The sequence below is a fragment of the Mustelus asterias genome, chromosome 18 (assembly GCF_964213995.1).
Source record: "Mustelus asterias chromosome 18, sMusAst1.hap1.1, whole genome shotgun sequence".
Classification (NCBI taxonomy): domain Eukaryota; kingdom Metazoa; phylum Chordata; class Chondrichthyes; order Carcharhiniformes; family Triakidae; genus Mustelus; species Mustelus asterias.
The window spans coordinates 466,392-493,203 of NC_135818.1; the positions used below are offsets into that span (position 1 = coordinate 466,392).

The 26,812-nt window shown below is 47.2% G+C and overlaps 1 protein-coding gene across 1 annotated transcript in view; it reads left to right on the forward strand.

Moving 5' to 3' along the window:
• Nucleotides 1–4,495: 4,495 nt before the first annotated feature.
• prkd1 (protein kinase D1) overlaps nucleotides 4,496–26,812 on the forward strand; it is a 343,163-nt gene continuing 320,846 nt past the window's right edge. Inside the window, exon 1 of the mRNA XM_078233155.1 lies at nucleotides 4,496–4,766. Coding sequence (XP_078089281.1) covers nucleotides 4,578–4,766 — 189 coding nt within the window. The 5' untranslated portion in view covers nucleotides 4,496–4,577. The remainder of the gene's footprint in view (nucleotides 4,767–26,812) is intronic.

Here is a 26,812-nt window from a genome sequence, read left to right on the forward strand (position 1 = left end):
TTAGATCAGCGAGGTAGTCAATATCTTTTCCCAAGGTAGGGGAGTCTGAAACTAGAGGGTTTCAGGTGAGAGGGGAGAGACACAAAAGGGTCCAATGGGGCAATTATTCCACAGTAAGAGTTTTAACAACACCAGGTTAAAGTCCAACAGGTTTATTTGGTAGCAAATACCATTAGCTTTCGGAGCACTGCTCCTTCGTCAGATGGAGTGGAAATGTGCTCTCAAACAGGGCACAGAGACACAAAATCAAGTTACAGAATACTGATTAGAATGCGAATCCCTACAACCAACCAGATCTTAAAGATACAGACAATGTGGGTGGAGGGAGCATTCAGCACAGGTTAAAGAGATGTGTATTGTCTCCAGACAGGACAGCCTGCAAGTCCAGGAGGCAAGCTGTGGGGGTTACTGATAATGTGACATAAATCCAACATCCCGGTTTAGGCCGTCCTCATGTGTGCGGAACTTGGCTATCAGTTTCTGCTCAGCGACTCTGCGCTGTCGTGTGTCGTGAAGGCCGCCTTGGAGAACGCTTACCTGAAGGTCAGAGGCTGAATGCCCGTGACTGCTGAAGTGCTCTCCCACAGGAAGAAAACAGTCTCTTCATGACACACGACAGCGCAGAGTCGCTGAGCAGAAACTGATTGCCAAGTTCCGCACACATGAGGACTGCCTAAACCGGGATGTTGGATTTATGTCACATTATCAGTAACCCCCACAGCTTGCCTCCTGGACTTGCAGGCTGTCCTGTCTGGAGACAATACACATCTCTTTAACCTGTGCTTAATGCTCCCTCCATCCACATTGTCTGTATCTTTAAGATCTGGTTGGCTGTAGGGATTCGCATTCTAATCAGTATTCTGTAACTTGATTTTGTGTCTCTGTGCCCTGTTTGAGAGCACATTTTCAATCCATCTGATGAAGGAGCAGTGCTCCGAAAGCTAATGGTATTTGCTACCAAATAAACCTGTTGGACTTTAACCTGGTGTTGTTAAAACTCTTACTGTGTTCACCCCAGTCCAACGCCGGCATCTCCACATCATCGCAATTATTCCACACAGAGGGTGGTGAGTGTGTGGAATGAGCTGCCAGAGGTAGTAGTAGAGGCGGGGACAATTTTGTCTTTTAAAAAGTATTTGGACAGTTATATGGGTAAGATGCATATAGAGGGATATGGGCCAAACGTGGGCAATTTGGCCCATATCCTTAGTGGTAAAAACTGGGTGGCATGGACAAGTTGTGCTGAAGGGCTTGTTTCTATGCTGTAAATCTCTGTGACTCTCTGACTCTATAGCCCTGGTCTCACATCGTTTTCTTTAACTGCACAAAAAAAGTAATCATGAAATTGGACACCTCTGATCACAACACCCAAGAGCACACTCCCAAGCAGCGGCCATTGGGTAACCAACAGGGACCTCGCCTGATTGCCCTATCCTCAGCCCAGGCACTGAGGTCAGCTGGAACATTGGAGCTGATATTCCAGGTGGAAACCAATCAACTCAACATAAATGGAGTATTGAATCTGGCTTCATCTGTTCAATAAAACGGAATAAGAGATTTCGCTGGGATGATGGAGAGATGAGGGATAGGAACTGAACAGTTAGAATCAAAGGCACAGAAATGCGGCAGTGACTGATAGGAAACGTTGACGGGAATAAATCCATAACTTGGTATTCGTTCGTATTACAGTGGAAGCTGTGGTTCTATTTAAATGGAAAACAAGACCATTTATCTCGAACAATTTTAAGTGGGAAGCGGCCATAGTCTTTAATTGGCAGGAGAATGGCGTCCTTCTATCCAACTGAGGAAGGTGTTAGGACTCTTGTCAAAGCGCCTGCTTTCTGGAAAGTCGAGGGCTTTAGCCGTTCCTTGCACTGAGATTTCAGAATCCTGTACGGATCACACTGACCAGATTTACAATGAATTGGTGAGTGAGTGGGAAGTTCGGGTATCGCTGTTCCGGGATGTCTCCGAGTATAAAAAATATACATTTAGGAAGTCTAAACCTCAAATAGGCTGCGATTAAATGACCAATTGTAATGTTCACAACTGCCAGGGGCGGAATCTATACTCGATAAGGATTGCTGCTATTTACATGGACAGGAAGGTAAAGAACATTCATGATTTCACTCATTTTTAAAATTAGATTTGTGACAGGTAAACTTCAAACTCATGCATACTGAAAAACAAAGTTGTTCAAAGTTTTTCCTGGCAATACTAAGGAAGGAACATTCTGAAATCCACCGCCAGGATGAAAAGGTATTTTTTCACCAATATCCTGTCATTTTTAACACAACCGCCAAACCAAAGTATTTGGTCCCTCCAAATTTCCTTCAAGGCTTTGCCCAAGTGGAAGCTGTGAGGCGGGGGATGGAAAAGCAGAGATCCGAAACCTGGAGCAGCGGGAGAGTGAGTGCTGTGCCACAGAATTCCCACTCACCTGAAGAAGGGGCTCAGAGCCTCGAAAGCTTGTGTGGTTTTTGCTACCAAATAAACCTGTTGGACTTTAACCTGGTGTTGTTAAACTTCTTACCACAGAGAAACACAGAGGCTCAGAGCTGCCTGGGTATGCACCTACTGCCCCCCCCCACCCCCGACACACACACACAGACACACACACAGAAACACAGAGGCTCAGAGCTGCCTGGGTATGCACCTACTGCCCCCCCCCCCTCTCCTCCACCGACACACTCACACACACAGACACACACACACAAACACAGAGGGTCAGAGCTGCCTGGGTATGCACCTACTGCCCCCTCCCCCACCGACACACACACACACAGAAACACAGAGGGTCAGAGCTGCCTGGGTATGCACCTACTGCCCTCCCCTCTCCCCCACCGACACACACACACACAGAAACACAGAGGCTCAGAGCTGCCCGGGTATGCACCTACTGCCCCCCCCACCCCCCCCCCCCCCCACCCCCGACACACACACACACAGACACACACACAGAAACACAGAGGGTCAGAGCTGCCTGGGTATGCACCTACTGCCCTCCCCTCTCCCCCACCGACACACACACACACAGAAACACAGAGGCTCAGAGCTGCCTGGGTATGCACCTACTGCCCCCCCACCCCCCCCACCCCCGACACACACACACACAGACACACACACAGAAACACAGAGGGTCAGAGCTGCCTGGGTATGCTCCGACTGCACCCCCCCTCCCTCCCACAGACACACACACACACACATCTACAACTACACACACTGATATACATACACGCACAGACACATACATACATACAAATACACACATACATATACACAAATGCACACACACAAATACAGATAGATTCACAAATAGATACACACAGGAAAATACAAATGCAGATACACGCAGACAAATAGAGATAGACGCACACACAGATAGACACACACCAATTCCCAATCCTACAAACCCCTGACAAGAATAAAACTTATTTTGCAACCACGGATCCAATTCATACAGGAGAGAAACGGGGCCGCTCAGACTCAGCTCATTGCTACAAACTTTTCAAAGCTGTGCCGAGTGGAGAAGTTCTTCAGGAGTGTGGGGACTCTTTTCTAATACAATCTTTTGGGAGTATTTATAAGGATAGTAATTAAGATAACATTTGTTCTAAGTTAAAGTGGAAGGGGTGGAACCGGGTTTGACATTCGCCTGAGAATGACAGTTTGATGGGATGGATTTGGAGCTGATTATAGCTTTATCCTCCCCCAGCCCCCACTCTCAATCCTGCCCCCTGCATTTGCAATGCTAATATAGACAAACTGCAAAGGCGATAATTAAGATGGGGAGCTCCTGTTGTTACCCAGCGCTGTCCTTTCCCTGAGAGGGCAGCGATCTCTGGCTGGCACCGTCTCCCACACGGGGCTGGTTGCAATCTCTCTGCTCTGACAGATCCGAGGGGTGAAGGAAGGCATGAAGGAATCGGAGGGAGACAGGGAGAGAAGCAGCAGAGAGAGAGAGTTAGTCTGATAGAGATTGAAACAATGTGATAGCGAGACATGTAGAGGTCCAGATACTCACAGAGACCCAGAGACACACACACAGACACACACACACAGTGACAGAGAGAGAGACACACACACGCACAGTGACACACACACAGTGACAGAGAAAGAGACACACAGAGAGAGGCACAAAGAGAAACAGAGAGAAACAGAAAGGCAGGGAGAGAGACAGACACACAGACAGACAGACACATACACACACAGAAACACAGAGAAAGAGAGAGACAGGGTGAGAGAGACAGAGCGAGACAGAGAGAGAGAGACAGAGAGAGACACACACAGAGACACACAAAGAAACAGAGATATGCAGACAGAGACACAGAGAGAGAGAGAGCCCGGGATGTGCAGAGGGGAGTGAGGGGGAGTTCCTCCTCTCTGACACAGTGTAGGGGAGAGTGTGCTGACCAGTGCTGGCACTCCGCTGCTCTCACAGCCGCTTCCTGTTTCTGCCTCTTCCCCTGTGGCCATTTTCCGCGGGACTGAGCAGCGAGAGAGGGAGAGGGACAGACAGGGTCAGAGAGAGGGTCAGGCACAGGGAGAGGCACGGGGAGCGCCCCGCCGCCGGGCTGATGAAGCCGGCTCCAGTGATCCGCTCAGCCAGCCCCTGCTCCCCCGCATCCCCGGGAGCTGAGCGCCTGTCCCAAGGAATCACCTTCCTGATCCAGATCGGACTGAGCCGGGAGCCCGTCATCCTGGACTGCAGCGACTTCTCTCTCGCACATGTCCGAGAAATGGCCTGTTCCATCGTGGACCAGAAGGTAAGCAGAGCCCAGAGTAACTTGGCGCGGGGGAGAGAGAGAGAGAGCCAGATAGATAGCGAGAGAGAGAGAAAGTGAGAGAGAAAGTCAGAGAGAGAGAGTCAGAGAGAGAGAGAGACAGACAGATAGAGAGAGAGAGAGAGATAGCGAGAGAGAGAAAGTGAGAAAGTCAGAGAGAGACAGATAGAGTGAAAGAGTGAGAGAGTGAAAGAGAGAGACAGAGAGAGAAAGTGAGAGAAAGTCAGAGAGAGACAGAGACAGATAGCGAGAGAGAGAAAGTGAGAGAAAAAGTCAGAGGGAGAGACAGAGAGAGACAGATGGAGTGAGAGAGAGAGAATGAGGCAGAGTCAGAGAGAGAGACAGATAGAGTGAGAGTGAGAGAGAGTGAGAGAAAGTGAGAGAAAGAGAGATATATAGAGAGAGAGTGTGTGAAAGAGGGAGAGTCAGAGACAGAGAGAGAGAGACAGAGAGAGAGTGTGAAAGAGAGAGAGAGAAAGTCAGAGAGAGTCAGATACAGAGAGATAGAGAGCATGTGTGAGTAAGAGAGAAAGTCAGGGAGAGAGACACACACACAGGAGACAGAGAAACAGAGAGAGATAGAGTGAGACAGAGCGAAGGAGAAAGAGGGAAAGAAAGTCAGAGAGGCAGAGACAGAGAGACAGAGTGAGAAAGAGTGAGAGCCAGAGATAGATAGACTGAAAGAGAGTCAGAAAGAGAGACTGAGAGAGACAGACAGGGGGAGAAAGAGGGAGGCAGAGTGAGAGATAGAGAGTGAGACACACACAGGAGGCAGAGGGACACGAAGAGGGGAGAGTGACAGAGTCAGAGAGAGAAAATCAGCGAGAATCGAACAGAGACAGCGAGGGTGACGAGGGGAAAGAGAGTTAGAATGAAGGAGTCAGAGAGGGAGAGAAACAGATACACAATCAGTGAGAGAGACAGAGAGAAAGGCAGGGAAACATGGACAGAGATTGAACAAGGCAGAGAGGCAGAGGCTGTTATGAACTTTCAGGAGGTGGATGGGTAGCCCTGAGTGGCCATAAATGGAGAGGTTGTTGTGGAGAAAATCCCATTGAGTTCTCTCATGTTTGGGGAAATGTCAGTTTGTTGTTAATGTGTGTGGTGTGTGTGAGCTGACCCCTGAACCCGGGCAGTGCGAGGGACCTGGGGTCAGTCTGGGGAATGGTCAGTCTGGGGAATGGTCAGTCTGGGGGAGGGTCAGTCAGGGTGTGAGGGTCAGTCTGGGGAAGGGTCAGTCTGGGGAAGGGTCAGTCTGGGTGTGAAGGTCAGTCTGGGGAAGGGTCAGTCTGGGGAAGGGTCAGTCTGGGTGTGAGGGTCAGTGGGGGGAGGGTCAGTCTGGGTGTGAGGGTCAGTCTGGGGAAGGGTCAGTCTGGGGAAAGGTCAGTCTGGGGAAGGGTCAGTCTGGGGAAGGGTCAGTCTGGGGAAGGGAGAGTCTGGGGAAGGGTCAGTCTGGGTGTAAGAGTCAGTCTGGGGGAGGGTCAGTCTGGGTGTGAGGGTCAGTCTGTGTTTGGGGGTCAGTTTGGGATTTGCCCCTGGGGTAATAGTTGGTATTTGAGGCAGAATTGAGCGGACGGGAGTTGACACCATGAGGTTTGAATCTCTGGTCATTGCAAGTTGTTGAACAGGTAGCTGAGTTTTGGAAAGGAATTTGCAATTCCAGCGTGAAGCTCAGAATAAGATCCCTGGTCAGATCTCCGAAAGTTGGAGTGGAAGTTTGTTTTAATGTCTCTTTGCATTGGACATCTCAGTGAAAGTGTTAGAAACGCGGTGGTGTTCTGGGAAATGGAGTGATTTTTATGTTGGGAAAGGTATTTCCAAGGCAGGTGTGGCAGCTCAGGTGAGCTGGTGGCAAATGTGCTTTTACATCGTTCATCTGTATAATTATTTTGTTTTCTCTCGATCGAACAATTTAGCACATTTTCCCCAAAAACGAACTTTGTGTCTACAATGTTGTATCAATAATTGTGAACGTTGCCTGGCAACAGTCAAAATTGTCAAAAAATGTTGAGGAAGCAATCGGGCATCTTTTTCTTGTCAAAGTGTAAATGGACAGATGAGTCCATTGTCATTGGATACACATTGTCTGCACATCACGGGCAAAGCACGCAATATGCAAATATGACAATGACCTACTGGGAAATAAAAACAAACTGTTACTCTTAATTATATTTTACAACCTACAAGACCTAAGGGAATGAATGATGAGTAAAACTAGTTCTGAGAATTGATTAGCAAAATTTAAGATCTAATGATCTTTAGAAAAAAAAGCATGGCCAGTCTATCCTGCAGATTAAACATTAACATCAATTGATCTGATTGGATTTATTATTGTCACATGTATTAACATACAGTGAAAAGTATTGTTTCTTACGCTCTATACAGACAAAGCATATTGTACATAGCGAAGGAAAGGAGAGGGTGCAGAATGTAGTGTTAGTTATAACTAGGATGTAGAGAAAGATCAACTTAATACAAGGTAGGTCCATTCAAAAGTCTGACAGCAGCAGGGAAGAAGCTGTTCTTGAGTCGGTTGGTACGTAACCTCAGACTTTTGTATCTTTTTCCCGACGGAAGAAGGTGGAAGAGGGAATGTCCGGGGTGAGTGGGGTCCTTAATTATGCTGGCTGCTTTTCCAAGACAGCGGGAAGTGTAAACAGAGTCAATGGATGGGAAGCTGGTTTGAGTGATGGACTGGGCTTCGTTCATGACCCTTTGTAAATTTCTGTGGTCTTGGGCAGAGCAGGAGCCATACCAAGCTGTGATACAATCAGAAAGAATGCTTTCTATGATATACAATGTTTAAACAAATAGCATGTACAGTGTTTAAATGGACACAATGTTCAATGGTTAATGTTTAAAAATGGCAAACTTTAACTGACTAAATATTCAGGTATGTGAAATCCTTACAAAGTGACATTATATCCTGACTTGAGCATCATTATATTGTGGATTAGCATCTTCCTATTATACAGAATGATTGAAAAACATGTTTTCACCAATACCTGTTGGTCACCAATGGATATAACTTGGTGTTTTTTAAAGTTTCACCTTAGTCCAGGCATTACGTTGCTATTGAAAGATTTTAATAGCAACATCAAATATGTCATTATGCTGTTTCAACAAATGATGTAGACCTCTCACAATTAGTTCCCCAAAAAATACAAATAAACTGCACTGTATTTCAAAACAGAACTTAGGAGTGTGACAAAGTGAATTAGGGTTTGATCATGATGCATGGTGCATTGAAATGGGAATGATTGACAGTGTCAGGATAGAGAGTAGCACAACAGTCTCAGTGAAAAAGTGACAATTAGCTTGTTTTGTGAGCTTTGATAGCATTTGGGAGGATGAGGGAAGGGAGTAAGATCTTTTGGCTAGATGACCTGTGTATGTTTCAGAATAGCAAAGCATTTGACCCCTATCTGGCTGAACTCGACTTACAGAGTCAGAGAGTTTTACAGCACAGAATGAGGCCATTCAGCCCATCGTGTCTGCGCTGGCCATTGAGTGCCTATCTACCCACCACCTCTGAGGCCAATAACCAGGGAGCATAGATTTAAGTTAAAGGGCAGGAGATGTAGAGGGGATTTGAGGAAAAACATGTTCTCCCAGAGGGTGGTGGGAATCTGGAACTCGCTGCCTGAAAGCGTGGTAGAGGTGGGAACCCTCACAATATTAAAGAAGCATTTAGATGAGCACTTGAAATACCACAGCGTACAAGGCTACAGACCAAGTGCTGGAAAATAGGATTAAAATTGACAGGTGCTTGATGGCTAGCACGGACATGATGGGCTGAAGGGTCTCTTTCTGTGCTGCAAAACTCTGTGAGCAGGAGTTTCCGGCTGGGCTCGCCCCAAGACTGGAAAATCCCGCCCGAGGTCAACAGACCTTTGTATGGTCTTGTCCCGCCCGCTACGGTTCCCCTGGCGGACAGGACGAGAAAATTCCGCCGAAGGACTCTAATATTACAGCCTCCCTCCGCCCTCTTGGGTATTTTTAAATGGGGAGAGACATAGGGCCTGATTTTACCATTTTGAGTCTAAGTGCCGAATCTAGGCGTCAAATAGATCCGAGCCTGGAATCCTCTTTCCAGCGCGCCCATACGAGTTTTGCCGGCTCCGGTCCGATTCACGCTGTGGGTGGGGCTTAGCGCTGCCGGAACGATCGGAGCTCTGAACTGTGCATGCGCAGTTCGAAAAAAAATCCGAAGGAGCGCGCCCGGGCAGGGAGAAAAAAGCAGAGAGAGCGGCTCTCTGACCCAGATCACCCTCTGGAGGGTGGGGGGGGGGGGGGGGGGGGGGGGTGGGAGGAGGAGAGGGGGCGGGACCCAGATCACCCCCTGGAGGGTGGGGGGGTGGGAGGAGGAGAGGGGGTGTGACGGGTCCATCTGGCTCACCAAGTCAGTTACAATACTGCGTTCAGCATCTACTGAACCATCTTGGATACAAAGGATAATGGCATTAGGGTTCTGCATGTAAGCCTTGCTCATGCTAAAAATTATATCCTTGGTGTCGGCAGCCACTCCTGATGTTACAGTACTGATAGCACCAGGAAGATCGACCAGTACCATTCATTATCCTTTGTATCCAAGATCATAGAAATCATAGAAACCCTACAGTACAGAAAGAGGCCATTCAGCCCATCGAGTCTGCACCGACCACAATCCCACCCAGGCCCTACCCCCATATCCCTACATATTTACCCACTAATCCCTCTAACCTACTCATCTCAGGACACTAAGGGCAATTTTTAGCATGGCCAATCAACCTAGCCCGCACATCTTTGGATGGTTCAGTAGATTCTGAACGCAGTATTGTAACTGACTTGGTGAGCCAGATGGACCCACAAGGCAGACGGACCATCTTTGTGTTGACCAAAGTGGATCTCGCTGAGGAACATACAGTTTATCTTGCTAACGGAAGGACGGTGGAGGGAGACCAGAGATCGAGGTAGGTTGGGGGTGTGCTCTGCCGAGGGGGGCCTGCCTCCCAGGGGGGTCTGATCCGGCGGGGGGTGGTGGGGGGGGGTCTGCCGGGGTGGTTAGCGGGGGGGGGGGTCTGCGAAGGATGGTCGAGGAGGATGGTGATTTCACAAGGGCAGAGAGGGCTTCGGAGGTTCCCCTGCAGAATAGAAATCTCCTGCAAGTCGCTAAAAGCACGGATTTGTAACGGGCCAGAAGACGGTAAAGTGGGATTTGGCGGTAGAGTTGGGCGCGCGGTTCATTCAGTCGATTTAAATGCATGCTAATGCATTTAAATCGTCGGGCCGCCCGATTTGGGCACGGGCCGGACCCGCGCCCGAATCGGGTGTCGGTAAAGCCGCGATCTGCTCAGAATCGGGTGCAGATCGCGGTATAGGCCCGACGCCCAACTTTACCTTTCGGGCGCGACGTTTTGGTAAAATTGCGCCCATAAAATGAAACAGTTACCAACAGGGTGCAGAGAAAGATCAGTTTAATATGTGATAGGACCATTCAAAAGTCTGATGACAGCAGGAAAGAAATTGTACTTCAGTCGGTTGGTACGTGTTTTCAGACTTTTGTATCTTTTTCCCGACGGAAGAAGGTTGGAAAGAGAGAATGCGTGGGGTCTTTGAATATGCTGGCTGCTTTCCCAAGGCAGCGGGAAGTGTCGATGGAGTCAATGGATGGGAGGCTGGTTTGCGTGATGGACTGGGCTACAGTCACAACACTTTGTAGTTTCTTGCGGTCTTAGAGTCATAGACGTTTACAGCATGGAAACAGGCCCTTTGGCCCAACTTGTCCATGCCGCCCTTTTTTTTAAAACTCCTAAGCTAATCCAAATTGCCCGCATTTGGCCCATATCCCTCTATACCCATCATACCCATGTAACTATCTAAATGCTTTTTAAAAGACAATGGTTTACTAAGGAGGTTGAAATGGTTTACTAAGGAGGTTGAGTGGTTTACTAAGGAGGTTGACTCTCTTGTGGAGAGGAAGAAGGAGACTTATGTAAAGATGAGACGTGAAGGCTCAGTTAGGGAGCTTGAGAGTTACAAGTTAGCCAGGAAGGACCTAAAGAAAGAGTTAAGAAGAGCCAGGAGGGGACATGAGAAGTCTTTGGCAGATAGGATCAAGGAAAACCCGAAAGCTTTCTATACGTATGTCAGGAGTAAAAGAATGACCAGGGTAAGATTAGGGCCAGTCAAGGACAGGAGTGGGAAGTTGTGCGTGGAGTCTGAAGAGATAGGAGAGGCACTAAATGAATATTTTTCGTCAGTATTCACACTGGAGAGGGACAGTGACGAGGGGAGTACTGAGATGCAGGCTGTTGGACTGGATGGGATTGAAGTTCATAAGGAGGAGGTGTTAGCAATTCTGGAAAGGGTAAAAATAGATAAGTCCCCTGGGCCGGATGGGATTTATCCTAGGATTCTCTGGGAGGCTAGAGAGGAGATTGCAGAGCCTTTGGCTTTGATCTTTGGGTCGTCATTGTCTACTGGAACAGTGCCAGAAGACTGGAGGATAGCAAATGTTGTCCCCTTGTTCAAAAAGGGGAGTAGGGACAACCCTGGTAATTATAGACCGATGGGCCTTACTTCTGTTGTGGGCAAAGTATTGGAAAGGATTATAAGAGATAGGATTTATAATCACCTAGAAAGGAATAATTTGATTAGGGATAGTCAGCACGGTTTTGTGAAGGGTAGGTCGTGCCTCACAAACCTTATTGAGTTCTTTGAGAAGGTGACCAAAGAGGTGGATGAGGGTAAAGCGGTTGATGTGGTGTATATGGATTTCAGCAAAGCGTTTGATAAGTTCCCCATGGTAAGCTTTTGCAGAAAATATGGACACATGGGATTGAGGGTGATTTAGTGGTTTGGATCAGGAATTGGCTAGCTGGAAGAAAACAGAGGGTGGTGGTTGATGGGAAATATTCATCCTGGAGTTCGGTTACTAGTGGTGTACCGCAGGGGTCTGTTTTGGGGCCACTGCTGTTTGTCATTTTTATTAATGACCTGGATGAGGGCGTGGAAGGATGGATTAGTAAATTTGCGGATGACACTAAAGTCGGTGGAGTTGTAGACAGTGCGGAGGGAAGTGGCAGGTTACAGAGGGACATAGATAAACTGCAGAGCTGGGCTGAGAGGTGGCAAATGGAGTTTAATGCGGAAAAATGCGAAGTGATTCACTTTGGAAGGAGTAACAGGAATACAGAGTACTGGGCGAATGGTAAGATACTTGGTAGTGTGGATGAACAGAGGGATCTGGGTGTCCATGTGCATAGATCCCTGAAAGTTGGCACCCAGGTTGATAGGGTTGTTAAGAAAGCGTACGGTGTGTTCGCTTTTATTGGTAGAGGGATTGAGTTTCGGAGCCAGGAGGTCATGTTGCAACTGTACAAAACTCTGGTGCGGCCGCATTTGGAGTAGAACATAGAACATAGAACATAGAACATAGAAAGCCACAGCACAAACAGGCCCTTCGGCCCACAAGTTGCGCCGATCACATCCCCACCTCTAGGCCTATCTATAGCCCTCAATCCCATTAAATCCCATGTACTCATCCAGAAGTCTCTTAAAAGACCCCAACGAGTTTGCCTCCACCACCACCGACGTCAGCCGATTCCACTCACCCACCACCCTCTGAGTGAAAAACTTACCCCTGACATCTCCTCTGTACCTACCCCCCAGCACCTTAAACCTGTGTCCTCTCGTAGCAACCATTTCAGCCCTTGGAAATAGCCTCTGAGAGTCTACCCTATCCAGACCTCTCAACATCTTGTAAACCTCTATCAGGTCACCTCTCATCCTTCGTCTCTCCAGGGAGAAGAGACCAAGCTCCCTCAACCTATCCTCATAAGGCATGCCCCCCAATCCAGGCAACATCCTTGTAAATCTCCTCTGCACCCTTTCAATGGCTTCAACATCTTTCCTGTAATGAGGTGACCAGAACTGCGCGCAGTACTCCAAGTGGGGTCTAACCAGGGTCCTATAAAGCTGCAGCATTATCTCCCGACTCCTAAACTCAATCCCTCGATTAATGAAGGCTAGTACGCCGTACGCCTTCTTGACCGCATCCTCCACCTGCGAGGCCGATTTAAGAGTCCTATGGACCCGGACCCCAAGGTGGGTAGAGTATTGCGTACAGTTCTGGTCGTCGCATTATAGGAAGGATGTGGAAGCGTTGGAAAGGGTGCAGAGGAGATTTACCAGGATGTTGCCTGGTATGGTGGGAAAATCGTATGAGGAAAGGCTGAGGGGCTTGAGGTTGTTTTCGTTAGAGAGAAGAAGGTTAAGAGGTGACTTAATAGAGGCATACAAAATGATCAGAGGATTAGATAGGGTGGATAGTGAGAGCCTTTTTCCTCGGATGGTGATGGCGAGCACGAGGGGACAAAGCTTTAAATTGAGGGGTGAGAGATATAGGACAGATGTTAGAGGTAGGTTCTTTACTCAGAGAGTAGTAAGGGTGTGGAATGCCCTGCCTGCAGCAGTAATAGACTCGTCAACATTAAGAGCATTCAAATGGTTATTGGATAAACATATGGATGATATTGGAATAGTGTAGGTTAGATGGGCTTTAGATTGGTTTCACTGGTCGGCGCAACATCGAGGGCCGAAGGGCCTGTACTGCGCTGTAATGTTCTATGTTCTATGTTCTAATTTTGTACCCGCATGTACTACTACCTCTGGCAGCTTGTTCCAGACACTCATCACCCTTTGTGTGAAAGAATTGCCCCTCTGGACACTTTTGTATCTCTCCCCTCTCACCTTAAACCTATGCCCTCTAGTTTTAGACTCCTCTACCTTTGGGGAAAGATATTGACTATCTCGCTGATCTGTGCCCCTCATTATTTTATAGACCTCTATAAGATCACCCCTCAGCCTCCTACGCTCCAGAGAAAAAAGTACCAGTCTATTCAGCCTCTCCTTATAACTCAATCCATCAAGTCCCGGTAGCATCCTGGTAAATCTTTTCTGCACTCTTTCTAGTTTAATAATATCCTTTCTATAATAGGGTGACCAGAATTGCACACAGTATTCCAAGTGTGGCCTTACCAATGCCTTGTACAACTTCAACAAGACATTTGTGCCACGTGATAGCGAGTTGAGGAACAGGGAGAGAGTGCAGTTAAACATGTGGTTGCAGGGATGGTGTAGGAGGGAGGGTTTCAGATACGTGGATAATTGGAACACATTCTGGGGAAGGTGGGACCTGTACAAACAGGACGGGGTGCACCTGAACCAGAGGGGCACCAATATCCTGGGAGGGAAATTTGATACAGCTCTTCAGGGGGGTTTAAACTAATTTGTCAGGGGAGTGGGGAAAGGAGTTGTAGTCCAGAAGTCAGTGTTGAGGGTGGTGAGGTATTGGGGAAGGTATCAAGGTCAAGGGTGGGTACCGGTAGACAGGAAGGCGGGTTGAAGTGTGTCTACTTCAATGCAAGGAGCATCCGGAACAAGGCAGATGAACTTGGGGCGTGGATTGGTACTTGGGATTATGATGTCGTGGCCATTACGGAGACGTGGGTAGAACAAGGACAGGAATGGTTGTCGGACGTTCCGGGGTATAGATGTTTCAGTAAGTGTAGGGAAGCTGGTAAAAGAGGTGGAGGAGTAGCATTGTTAATCAAGGATAGTTTAACGGCAGCGGAAAGACACTTCGAGGGGGATCTGCACACTGAGGTAATATGGGCTGAGGTTAGAAATAGGAAAGGAGCGGTCACGTTGTTAGGAGTTTACTATAGGCCCCCAAATAGTAATAGAGATGTGGAGGAAGAAATTGCTAAGCAAGGAATGAGCTGAAAAAGGGGCTTAGGAGAGCTAGGAGGGGACACGAGAAGTCCTTGGCGGGTCGGATCAAGGAAAACTCCAAGGCTTTTTACTCTTATGTGAGGAATAAAAGAATGACCAGGGTGAGGTTAGGGCCGGTCAAGGACAGTAGTGGGAACTTGTGTATGGAGTCAGTAGAGATAGGCGAGGTGATGAATGAATACTTTTCTTCAGTGTTCACCAAGGAGAGGGGCCATGTTTTTGAGGAAGAGAAGGTGTTACAGGCTAATAGGCTGGAGGAAATAGATGTTCGGAGGGAGGATGTCCTGGCAGTTTTGAATAAACTGAAGGTCGATAAGTCCCCTGGGCCTGATGAAATGCATCCCAGGATTCTTTGGGAGGCAAGGGATGAGATTGCAGAGTCTTTGGCTTTGATCTTTGGGTCCTCGCTGTCCACGGGGATGGTGCCAGAGGACTGGAGAATGGCGAATGTTGTTCCTCCGTTTAAGAAAGGGAATAGAAATGACCCTGGTAATTATAGACCGGTTAGTCTTACTTCGGTGGTTGGTAAATTGATGGAAAAGGTCCTTAGAGATGGGATTTACGACCATTTAGAAAGATGTGGATTAATCCGGGATAGTCAGCACGGATTCGTGAAGGGCAAGTCGTGCCTCACAAATTGGATAGAATTTTTTGAGCAGGTAACAAAGTGTGTTGATGAAGGTAGGGCAGTTGATGTCATATACATGGATTTTAGTAAGGCGTTTGATAAGGTCCCCCATGGTCGGCTTATGATGAAAGTGAGGAGGTGTGGGATAGAGGGAAAGTTGGCCGATTGGATAGGTAACTGGCTGTCTGATCGAAGACAGAGGGTGGTGATGGATGGAAAATTTTCGGATTGGAGGCAGGTTGCTAGCGGAGTGCCGCAGGGATCAGTGCTTGGTCCTCTGCTCTTTGTGATTTTTATTAATGACTTAGAGGAGGGGGCTGAAGGGTGGATCAGTAAATTTGCTGATGACACCAAGATTGGTGGAGTAGTGGATGAGGTGGAGGGCTGTTGTAGGCTGCAAAGAGACATAGATAGGATGCAAAGCTGGGCTGAAAAATGGCAAATGGAGTTTAACCCTGATAAATGTGAGGTGATTCATTTTGGTAGGACCAATTTAAATGTGGATTACAGGGTCAAAGGTAGGGTTCTGAAGACTGTGGAGGAACAGAGAGATCTTGGGGTTCATATCCACAGATCTCTAAAGGTTGCCACTCAAGTGGATAGAGCTGTGAAGAAGGCCTGTAGTGTGTTAGCTTTTATTAACAGGGGGTTGGAGTTTAAGAGCCGTGGGGTTATGCTGCAACTGTACAGGACCTTGGTGAGACCACATTTGGAATATTGTGTGCAGTTCTGGTCACCTCACTATAAGAAGGATGTGGAAGCGCTGGAAAGAGCGCAGAGGAGATTTACCAGGATGCTGCCTGGTTTGGAGGGTAGGTCTTATGAGGAATGGTTGAGGGAGCTAGGGCTGTTCTCTCTGGAGCGGAGGAGGCTGAGGGGAGACTTAATAGAGGTTTATAACATGATGAAGGAGATAGATAGAATGAACAGTTCAAAGACTATTTCCTCGGGTGGATGGAGCTATTACAAGGGGGCATAACTATAGGGTTCGTGGTGGGAGATACAGGAAGGATATCAGAGGTAGGTTCTTTACGCAGAGAGTGGTTGGGGTGTGGAATGGACTGCCTGCAGTGATAGTGGAGTCAGACACTTTAGGAACATTTAAGCGGTTATTGGATAGGCACATGGAGCACACCAAGATGATAGGGAGTGGGATAGCTTGATCTTTGTTTCAGATAAAGCTCGGCACAACATTGTGGGCCGAAGGGCCTGTTCTGTGCTGTACTGTTCTATGTTCTCTGTTCTATTATGGATATGTGTGGGGGTCACAAGTTTGTTGTCATGGGGGACTTTAACTTTCCAAATATTGATTGGAACCTTTGCAGGTCAAATAGTTCGGATGGGGCAGTTTTTGTGCAGTGTGTGCAGGATGGTTTCCTGACACAATATGTGGATAGGCCGACAAGAGGTGAGGCCACATTGGATTTGGTACTGGGAAATGAACCGGGCCAAGTGTTAGATTTGGTTGTGGGAGAACACTTTGGAGATAGTGACCACAATTCGGTGTCTTTTGTTATTGCAATGGAGAGGGATAGGGCTGTACGGAAGGGCAAGGTTTACAATTGGGGCAGAGGTAATTATGATGCGATTAGGCAAGAATTAGGGGGCATAAGTTGGGAACAGAAACTATCAGGGAAAGGCACTAATGAAAAGTGGAACTTTTTCAAGGAACAAATACTGGGTTTCCTTGATAGGTATGTCTCTGTCAGGCAGGAAGGAAATGGCCGAGTGAGGGAACCATGGTTCTTGAAAGAGGTGGAATGTCTTGTGAAAAGGAAGAGGGAAGCTTATGTAGGGATGAGGAAACAAGGTTCAGATGGCTCGATTGAGGGTTACAAGTTAGCAAGGAACGAGCTGAAAAAGGGGCTTAGGAGAGCTAGGATGGGACATGAGAAGTCCTTGGCGGGTCGGATCAAGGAAAACCCCAAGGCTTTTTACTCTTATGTGAGGAATAAAAGAATGACCAGGGTAAGGTTAGGGCTGGTCAAGGACAGTAGTGGGAACTTGTGTATGGAGTCAGTAGAGATAGGCGAGGTGATGAATGAATACTTTTCTTCAGTGTTCACCAAGGAGTGGGGCCATGTTTTTGAGGAAGAGAAGGTGTTACAGGCTAATAGGCTGGAGGAAATAGATGTTCGGAGGGAGGATGTCCTGGCAGTTTTGAATAAACTGAAGGTTGATAAGTCCCCTGGGCCTGATGAAATGTATCCTAGGATTCTTTGGGAGGCAAGGGATGAGATTGCAGAGCCTTTGGCTTTGATCTTTGGGTCCTCACTGTCCACGGGGATGGTGCCAGAGAACTGGAGAATGGCGAATGTTGTTCCTCTGTTTAAGAAAGGGAATAGAAATGACCCTGGTAATTATAGACCGGTTAGTCTTACTTCGGTGGTTGGTAAATTGATGGAAAAGGTCCTTAGGGATGGGATTTACGACCATTTTGAAAGAAGCGGATTAATCCGGGATAGTCAGCACGGATTCGTGAAGGGCAAGTCGTGCCTCACAAATTTGATTGAATTTTTTGAGGAGGTAACTAAGTGTGTTGATGAAGGTAGGGCAGTTGATTTCATATACATGGATTTTAGTAAGGCGTTTGATAAGGTCCCCCATGGTTGGCTTATGATGAAAGTGAGGAGGTGTGGGATAGAGGGAAAGTGGCCGATTGGATAGGTAACTGGCTGTCTGATCGAAGACAGAGGGTGGTGGTGGATGGAAAATTTTCGGATTGGAGGCAGGTTGCTAGCGGAGTGCCGCAGGGATCAGTGCTTGGTCCTCTGCTCTTTGTGATTTTTATTAATGACTTAGAGGAGGGGGCTGAAGGGTGGATCAGTAAATTTGCTGATGACACCAAGATTGGTGGAGTAGTGGATGAGGTGGAGGGCTGTTGTAGGCTGCAAAGAGACATAGATAGGATGCAAAGCTGGGCTGAAAAATGGCAAATGGAGTTTAACCCTGATAAATGTGAGGTGATTCATTTTGGTAGGACTAATTTAAATGTGGATTACAGGGTCAAAGGTAGGGTTCTGAAGACTGTGGAGGAACAGAGAGATCTTGGGGTTCATATCCAAAGATCTCTAAAGGTTGCCACTCAAGTGGATAGAGCTGTGAAGAAGGCCGATAGTGTGTTAGCTTTTATTAACAGGGGGTTGGAGTTTAAGAGCCGTGGGGTTATGCTGCAACTGTACAGGACTTTGGTGAGACCACATTTGGAATATTGTGCGCAGTCCTGGTCACCTCACTATAAGAAGGATGTGGAAGCGCTGGAAAGAGTGCGGAGGAGATTTACCAGGATGCTGCCTGGTTTGGAGGGTAGGTCTTATGAGGAAAGATTGAGGGAGCTAGGGCTGTTCTCTCTGGAGCGGAGGAGGCTGAGGGGAGACTTAATAGAGGTTTATAAAATGATGAAGGGGATAGATAGAGTGAACGTTCAAAGACTATTTCCTCGGGTGGATGGAGCTCTTACAAGGGGGCATAACTATATGGTTCATGGTGGGAGATATAGGAAGGATATCAGAGGTAGGTTCTTTACGCAGAGAGTGGTTGGAGTGTGGAATGGACTGCCTGCAGTGATAGTGGAGTCAGACACTTTAGGAACATTTAAGCGGTTATTGGATAGGCACATGGAGCACACCAAGATGATAGGGAGTGGGATAGCTTGATCTTGGTTTCAGATAAAGCTTGGCACAACATCGTGGGCCGAAGGGCCTCTTCTGTGCTGTACTGTTCTATGTTCTATATTCCAACTCCTGTATTCAATGTTCTAACCGATGAAACCAAGCATGCCAAATGCCTTCTTCACCACTCTGTCCACCTGTGGCTCCACTTTCAAGGAGGTATGAACATGTACCCCATGATCTCTTTGTTATGTAACTCTCCCCAATGCCCTACCATTAACTGAGTAAGTCCTGCACTGGTTCAATCTACCAAAATGCATCACCTCGCATTTGTCTAAATTAAACTCCATCTGCCATTCGTCAGCCCACTGGCCCAATTGATCAAGATCCCGTTGCAATCGGAGACAACTTTCTTCACTGTCCTCTATGCCACCAATCTTGGTGTCATCTGCAAATTTACTAACAATGACTCCTATATTCTCATCCATATCATTAACATAAATGATAAATAATAGTGGACCCAGCACTGATCCCTGAGGCACACCGCTGGTCACAGGCCTCCAGTTTGAAAAATAATTCTCTACAACCACCCGACAGAAGCCAATTTTGTATCCATTTAGATACCTCACCCTGGATCCCGTGAGATTTAACCTTATGCAACAACCTACCATGCGGTATCTTGTCAAAGGCCTTGCTAAAGTCCATGTAGACAACATCAACTGCACTGCCCTCATCTACCTTCTTGCTTACCCCTTCAAAAAACTCAATCAAATTTGTGAGACATGATTTTCCACTCACAAAGCCATGCTGACTGTCCCTAATCAGTCCTTGCATCTCTAAATACCTGTAGATCCTGTCTCTCAAAATACCTTCCAACAATTTACCCACCACAGATGTGAGGCTCACTGGCCTGTAGTTCCCAGGCTTTTCCCTGCAGCCCTTTTGAAACAAAGGCACAACATTTGCACTCTCCAATCTTCAGGCACCTCACCCGTGACTATTGATGATTCAAATACCTCGGCCAGGGGACCTGCAATTTCCTCCCTAGCCTCCCACAATGTCCTGGGATACACTTCATCAGGTCCCGGAGATTTATCTACCTTGATGTGCTTTAATACTTCCAGCACCTCCTTCTCTGTAATATGTACACTCCTCAAGACATCACTATTTATTTCCCCAAGTTCCCTAACATCCATGCTTTTCTCAACGGTAAATACTGATGAGAAATATTCATTTAGGATCTCACCCATCTCTTGTGGATCCGCACATAGATGATCTTGTTGATCCTTAAGAGGCCCTACTCTCTCCCTTGTTACTCTTTTGCCCTTTATGTATTTGTAGAAGCTCTTCGGATTCTCCTTTGCCTTATCTGCCAAAACAATCTCGTGCCCCCTTTTTGCCCTCCTGATTTCTCTCTTAACTCTACTCCTGCACCCCCTAAATTCTTCAAGGGGTTCACTTGATCCCAGCTGCCTATGCATGTCATGTGCCTCTTTCTTCTTCTTGACCAGGGCCTCAATATCCCGAGTCATCCAGGGTTCACTACTTCTGCCAGCCTTGCCCTTCACTCTAAGAGGAATGTGTTTACCCTGAACCCTGGTTAACACACTTTTGAAAGCATGCCACTTACCAGACGTCCCTTTGCCTTCCCACAGACTCCCCCAATTAACTTTTGAAAGTTCCTGCCTGATACAGTTAAAATTGGCCTTGCCCCAATTTAGAATTTTAACTTTTGGGCCAGACCTATCTTTCTCCATAGCTATCTTAAAACCAATAGAATTATGGTTACTGGTCCCAAAGTGATCCCTCACTAACACTTCTGTCACCTGCCCTTCCTTATTCCCCAAGAGGAGGTCAAGTTTTGCCCCCTCTCTAGTCGGGCCATCCACATACTGAATAAGAAATTCCTCCTGAATACACTCAACAAATTTCTCTCCATCCAACCCTCTAATACTATGGCTGTCCCAGTCAATGTTGGGAAAGTTAAAATCTCCAACTATTAACACCCTATTTTTCTTGGAGCTATCTGTAGTCTCCTTACATATTTGCTCCTCAATTTCCCGCCGACTATTTGGGGGCCTATAGTACAGCCCTATCAAAGTGATTTCCCCCTTCTTATTTCTCAGTTCTACCCATATAGACTCAGTGGCCGAACCCTCGGATATATCCCCTCTCAGTATGGCCGTGATGCTTTCCCATATCAAAAGTGCATCTCCTCCTCCTCTCTTACCTCCTGTTCTATCTTTCCTATAGCATCTGTACCCTGGAACATTGAGCTGCCAGTCCTGTCCCTCCCTTAGCCATGTTTCAGTAATTGCTATAATATCCCAGTCCCACGTACCCATCCATGCCCTGAGTTCATCTGCCTCCACTGGTATGGAGGGTCTTAGCTATGAGGAGAGATTGGGTAGACTGGGGTTGTTCTCCTTGGAAAGACGGAGAATGAGGGGAGATCTAATAGAGGTATACAAGATTATGAAGGGTATAGATAGGGTGAACAGTGGGAAGCTTTTTCCCAGGTCGGAGGTGACGATCACGAGGGGTCACGGGCTCAAGCTGAGAGGGGCGAGGTATAACTCAGACATCAGAGGGACGTTTTTTACACAGAGGGTGGTGGGGGCCTGGAATGCGCTGCCAAGTAGGGTGGTGGAGGCAGGCACGCTGACATCGTTTAAGACTTACCTGGATAGTCACATGAGCAGCCTGGGAATGGAGGGATACAAACGATTGGTCTAGTTGGACCAAGGAACGGCACAGGCTTGGAGGGCCGAAGGGCCTGTTTCCTGTGCTGTACTGTTCTTTGTTCTTTGTTCCACGTCAGGCCTCTTGCATTGAAATAAATGCAGTTTAATCTGGACTTCCCTTGCTCTCTGTCCTGCCTTTGCCTGATCTGTCTGGTACTAGGATTACTGACACTGTCTTTACTACTTAATGCACTCTCTTTAACTTCTATGTTGTCCTCAAACTTCTCTTCTGTCTCCCTACTGCTTTGGATCCCACCCCCCTGCCAAACTAGTTTAAACCCTCCCGAGTGGCTCTAGGAAATCTCCCCGCCAGGATGTTAGTCCCCCTCCAGTTCAGGTGTAACCCATCCCCCTTGAACAGTTCAGCCCTTCCCCAGAAAAGATCCCAATGATCCAAAAATCTAAATCCCTGCCCCCTGCATCAGCTCTCAAGCCACACATTCATCTGCCTCATCCTCCTATTCCTACTCTCACTCGCACGTGGCAGCGGTAGTAGTCCTGAAATTACTACCTTTGAGGTCCTGCACTTCAGCGTTCTGCCTAACTGTTCTCCTGCAGCGAGGCAAGGAGGAGCGATTTGTTGCAGAAGTGCTAGGGTGAGAAATTGACCTTTAAATTACATTTTTGCGGGCTTTATTTATTTATTAAAGTTTCAAACTGTAAACCGGAAGTAGGCCACAGGGTGTTCTGGGAAGGGTGTTTGGAGTGTTTGTTTTTAGTGCGCGGGAGGTTTAAAAGCAGGCCACACTATTCAGCGGGCAGCGTTGTAGCGGGCAGCGGAGTGAGCAGGGAGTAGAGTGAGAGCTGAAAGGCTTTGGCTCAACGGGCTTCAGCGAGAACAGGCAAAATCGAGAGTAGGTTTCTTTTTCCCAGAAAGTTTATTCTTGTTTTTCTCCAGAGTAAAAAAAAATGCCAGGCAAGATGTTGGAATGCTCCTCTTGCAGGATGTGGGAGATCAGGGAGACCTCCGGTACCCTGATGACAACACCTGCAAAAGATGTATCCAGCTGCAGCTGCTAGCAAAGCGTGTTAGGGAACTGGAGCAGGAGCTTGATGACCTCCATCTAATTCGGGAGAATGAGGAGTTTATAGACAGTAGCTTTAGGGAGATAGTTACACCTAAGCAGCAGAGCACAGGAAATTGGGTTACTGTAAGGAGAGGAAATGGCAATGTGAAAGGACAGGCAGAGCAGGGTTCCCCTGTGGCCATACCCCTCCACAACAGGTATACTGAATTGGATACTGTTGTGGGAGATGCTTTACCTGGGACAAGCTGCAACAGCCGGAACTCTGATACTGAGTCTGGATCTACAGCGCAAAAGGGTGGGATGAAGAAGAGGAGAGCAGTAGTGATAGGGGGCTCAATGGTCAGAGGTACGGACAGGAGGTTCTGTGGTCGGGACAGAGATTCCCGCATGGTTTGTTGCCTCCCAGGTGCCGAGGTCAGGGATGTCTCTGATCGCGTGCACAGCTTTCTAAAGAGGGAAGGTGATCAGCCAGATGTCGTGGCACACATTGGTACAAGTGACGTTGGTAGGAAGAGTGAGGAGGTCCTAAAGAGTGAGTACAAAGAGCTTGGAAGGAAGTTAAAAAGCAGGACCCCGAGGGTAGTAATCTCAGGATTGCTACCTGAGCCACATGCCATTGAGGGCAGGAGTAGGATGCTTGGGCAGATGAACACATGGCTGAGGAACTGGTGTAGGGGGCAGGGTTTCCAATTCTTGGATCATTGGGACCTCTTCTGGGGCAGGTGGGACCTGTACAAGAGAGACGGGTTACACCTAAACTACAAGGGGACCAAAATACTTGCAGGGTGGTTTGCTAGTGTTATTGGGGAGCGTTTAAACTAGATTTGCAGGAGGATGGGAACCAGAGTGTCAGAGTAGATAGTGGAGCAGGGGTAAAAAGACAGTTTAGTTCAAGTAAAATCACAAATGGAAGGGTTGAGTGTGGTGGAAAAAACCTTTTGAGGTGTGTCTATTTCAATGCCAGGAGTATTGTGAGGAAGGCAGATGAGCTGAAGGCGTGAATAGACACATGGAAATATGACATTATAGCCATTAGTGAAACTTGGCTACAGGAGGGGCAGGACTGGCAGCTCAATGTTCCAGGGTTCCAATGTTTCAGGCGGGATAGAGGCAGAGGGATAAAAGGTGGGGGGGTGGCCTTGTTGGTCAGGGAAAATGTTACAGCGGTACTCAGGCAGGATAGATTAGGGAGCTTGTCTACAGAGGCCCTATGGGTGGAGCTGAGAAACAGGAAAGGTATGACCACATTAATGGGCTTGTGTTATAGACCACCCAATAGTCAGCGAGAATTGGAGGAGCAAATCAGCAGAGAGATAGCAAGAAACACAAAGTTGTGATAGTAGGGGATTTTAATTTTCCACATGTAGATTGGGAGTCCCATACTGTTAAAGGTTTAGACGGGGTAGAGTTTGTAAAATGTGTTCAGGAGAATTTTCTACATTGGTATATGGAGGTACCAACGAGAGAGGATGCGATATTGGATCTCCTATTGGGAAATGAGTTAGGGCAGGTGATGGATGTGAGTGTGAGGGAACACTTTGGGTCCAGTGTTCATAATGCCATTAGTTTCAACCTGATCATGGATAAGGCTAAAAGAAGACATGAGGTTGCTTTGGCAGACAGAGTGAAGGAAAATCCAAAGAGCTTCTATAGGTATGTTAGGAGCCAAAGAATAGTGAGGGATAAAATTGGTCCTCTTGAAGACCAGAGTGGTAGACTGTGTATGGAACCAAAAGAGATGGGGGAGATACTAAATGGTTTTTTTGCATCTATATTTACTGAGGAAATGGGCATGGAGTCTTCAGAAATAGGGCAAACAGGTAGGGAGGTCATGGAACCTTTACAGATTTAAGGGGAGGAGGTGCTTGCTGTCTTGAGGCAAATCAGAGTGGATAAATCCCCAGGACCGGACAGGGTATTCCCACGGACCTTGAGGGAAGCTAGTGTTGAACTTGCAGGGGCCCTGGCAGACATATTTAAAATGTCAGTATTCACGGGGGAGGTGCCGGATGATTGGAGGGTGGCTCATGTTGTTCCGTTGTTTAAAAAAGGTTCCAAAAGAAATCCGGGAAATTATAGGCCAGTAAGTTTGACGTCGGTGGTGGTCAAGTTATTGGAAGGTGTGATAAGGGATAGAATCTACAAATATTTGGATAGACAGGGACTTATTAGGGAGAGTCAACATGGCTTTGTGTTTGGTAGGTCATGTTTGACCAATCTATTAGAGTTTTTCGAGGAGGTTACCCGGAAAGTGGATGAAGGGAAGGCGGTGGATGTTGTCCACCTGGATTTCAGCAAGGCCTTTGACAAGGTCCCTCAAGGAAGGTTAGTTCGGAAGGTTCAGTCGCTGAGTATACATGGGGAGGTAGTAAATTGGATTAGACACTGGCTCAATGGAAGAAGCCAGAGAGTGGTTTTGGAAGATTGCTTTTCTGAGTGGAGGCCTGTGACGAGTGGTGTGCCGCAGGGATCGGTGTTGGGTCCATTGTTGTTTGTCATCCATATCAATGATCTGGATGACAATGTGGTAAATTGGCTCAGCAAATTTGCTGATGATACAAAGATTGGAGGTGTAGTGGACAGTGAGGAAGGTTTTCAAAGCTTGCAGAGGCATTTGGACCAACTAGAAAAATGGGCTGAAAAATGGCAAATGGAATTTAACGCAGACAAGTGTGAGATATTGCACTTTGGAAGGACAAACCAAAGTAGAACATACAGGGTAAATGGTAGGACTCTGAAGAGTGCAGTTGAACAGAGGGATCTGGGAATACAGGTACAGAATTCCTTAAAAGTGACGTCACAGGTGGATAGGGTCGTAAAGAGTGCCTTTGGTACATTGGCCTTTATAAATCGGAGTATCGAGTCTAAAAGTTGGAGTGTTGTGATAAGGTTATATAAGGCATTGGTGAGGCCGAATTTGGAGTATTGTGTACAGTTTTGATCACCTAGTTACAGGAAGGATGTAAATAATGTTGAAAGAGTGCAGAGAAGGTTCACGAGGATGTTGCCGGGTCTTGAGAAGCTGAGTTACAGAGAGAGATTGAATAGGTTGGGACTTTATTCCCTGGAGCGTAGAAGAATGAAGGGAGATTTGATAGAGGTGTATAAGATTTTGATGGGTATAGATAGAGTGAATGCAAGCAGGCTTTTCCCACTGAGGCTAGGGGAGAAAAAAACCAGAGGGCATGGATTAAGGGTGAAAGGAGAAAAGATTAAAGGGAATATTAGGGGGGGCTTCTTCACGCAGAGAGTGGTGGGAGTGTGGGATGAGCTGCCGGATAAAGTGGTAAATGCGGGGTCACTTTTCACATTTAAGAAAAACTTGGACAGGTTCATGGATGAGAGGGGTGTGTAGGGATATGGTCCAAGTGCAGGTCAGTGAGACTAGGCAAAAAATGGTTCAGCACAGACAAGAAGGGCCAAAAGGCTTGTTTCTGAGCTGTAATTTCCGTTGGTTCTAACTCTCTATATTCACACTTCAGGACCTCATCTCTTTTCCTACCTATGTCGTTGATGCCAATATGTACAACGACCTCTGGCTGCTCCCCCTCCCCCTTAAGAATGTCCTGCAATTGCTCAGAGACGTCCTTGACCCTGGCACCAGGGAGGCAACACACCATCCTGGAGTCTCGATTGCGGCCACAGAAATGCCTGTCTGTGCCTCTAACTAGCGAGTTCCTTATTACTACTGCTCTTAGTCAGAGCAGGAGTCATACCAAGCTGTGATGCATCTGGAAAGGATGTTTTCTATGGTGCATCTATAAAAATTGGTGGGAGTCATAATGGACATGCCAAATTTCCCTAGCCTTCCAAAAAAATAGAAGCGTCTGTGTGGAGGGACCAGAACAGGTTGTTGGTGATCTGAACACCTAGAAACCTGAAGCTCTCAACCATTTCCGCTTCATCACCATTGATGTAGACAGGGGCATGTCCTCCTCTATGCATCCTGAAGTCAATGACTATCTCCTTCATTTTGATGACAATAAGGAAGAGATTATTGTCGTCGCACCAGTTCAGCAGATTCTCTATCCCTTTCCTGTACTCTGTCACATCATTGTTTGTGATCCAACCCACTATGGTGGTGCTGTCAGCAAACTTGAAAACCGAGTTGGAGGGGAATTTGGTCACACAGTTATAGGTGCATAAGAAGTATAGTGAGGGTTTGAGGACACAGTCTTGCAGGGCACTGGTGTTGAGGATAATCATGGAGGAGGGGTTGTTGCCTTTCCTTACTGATTGC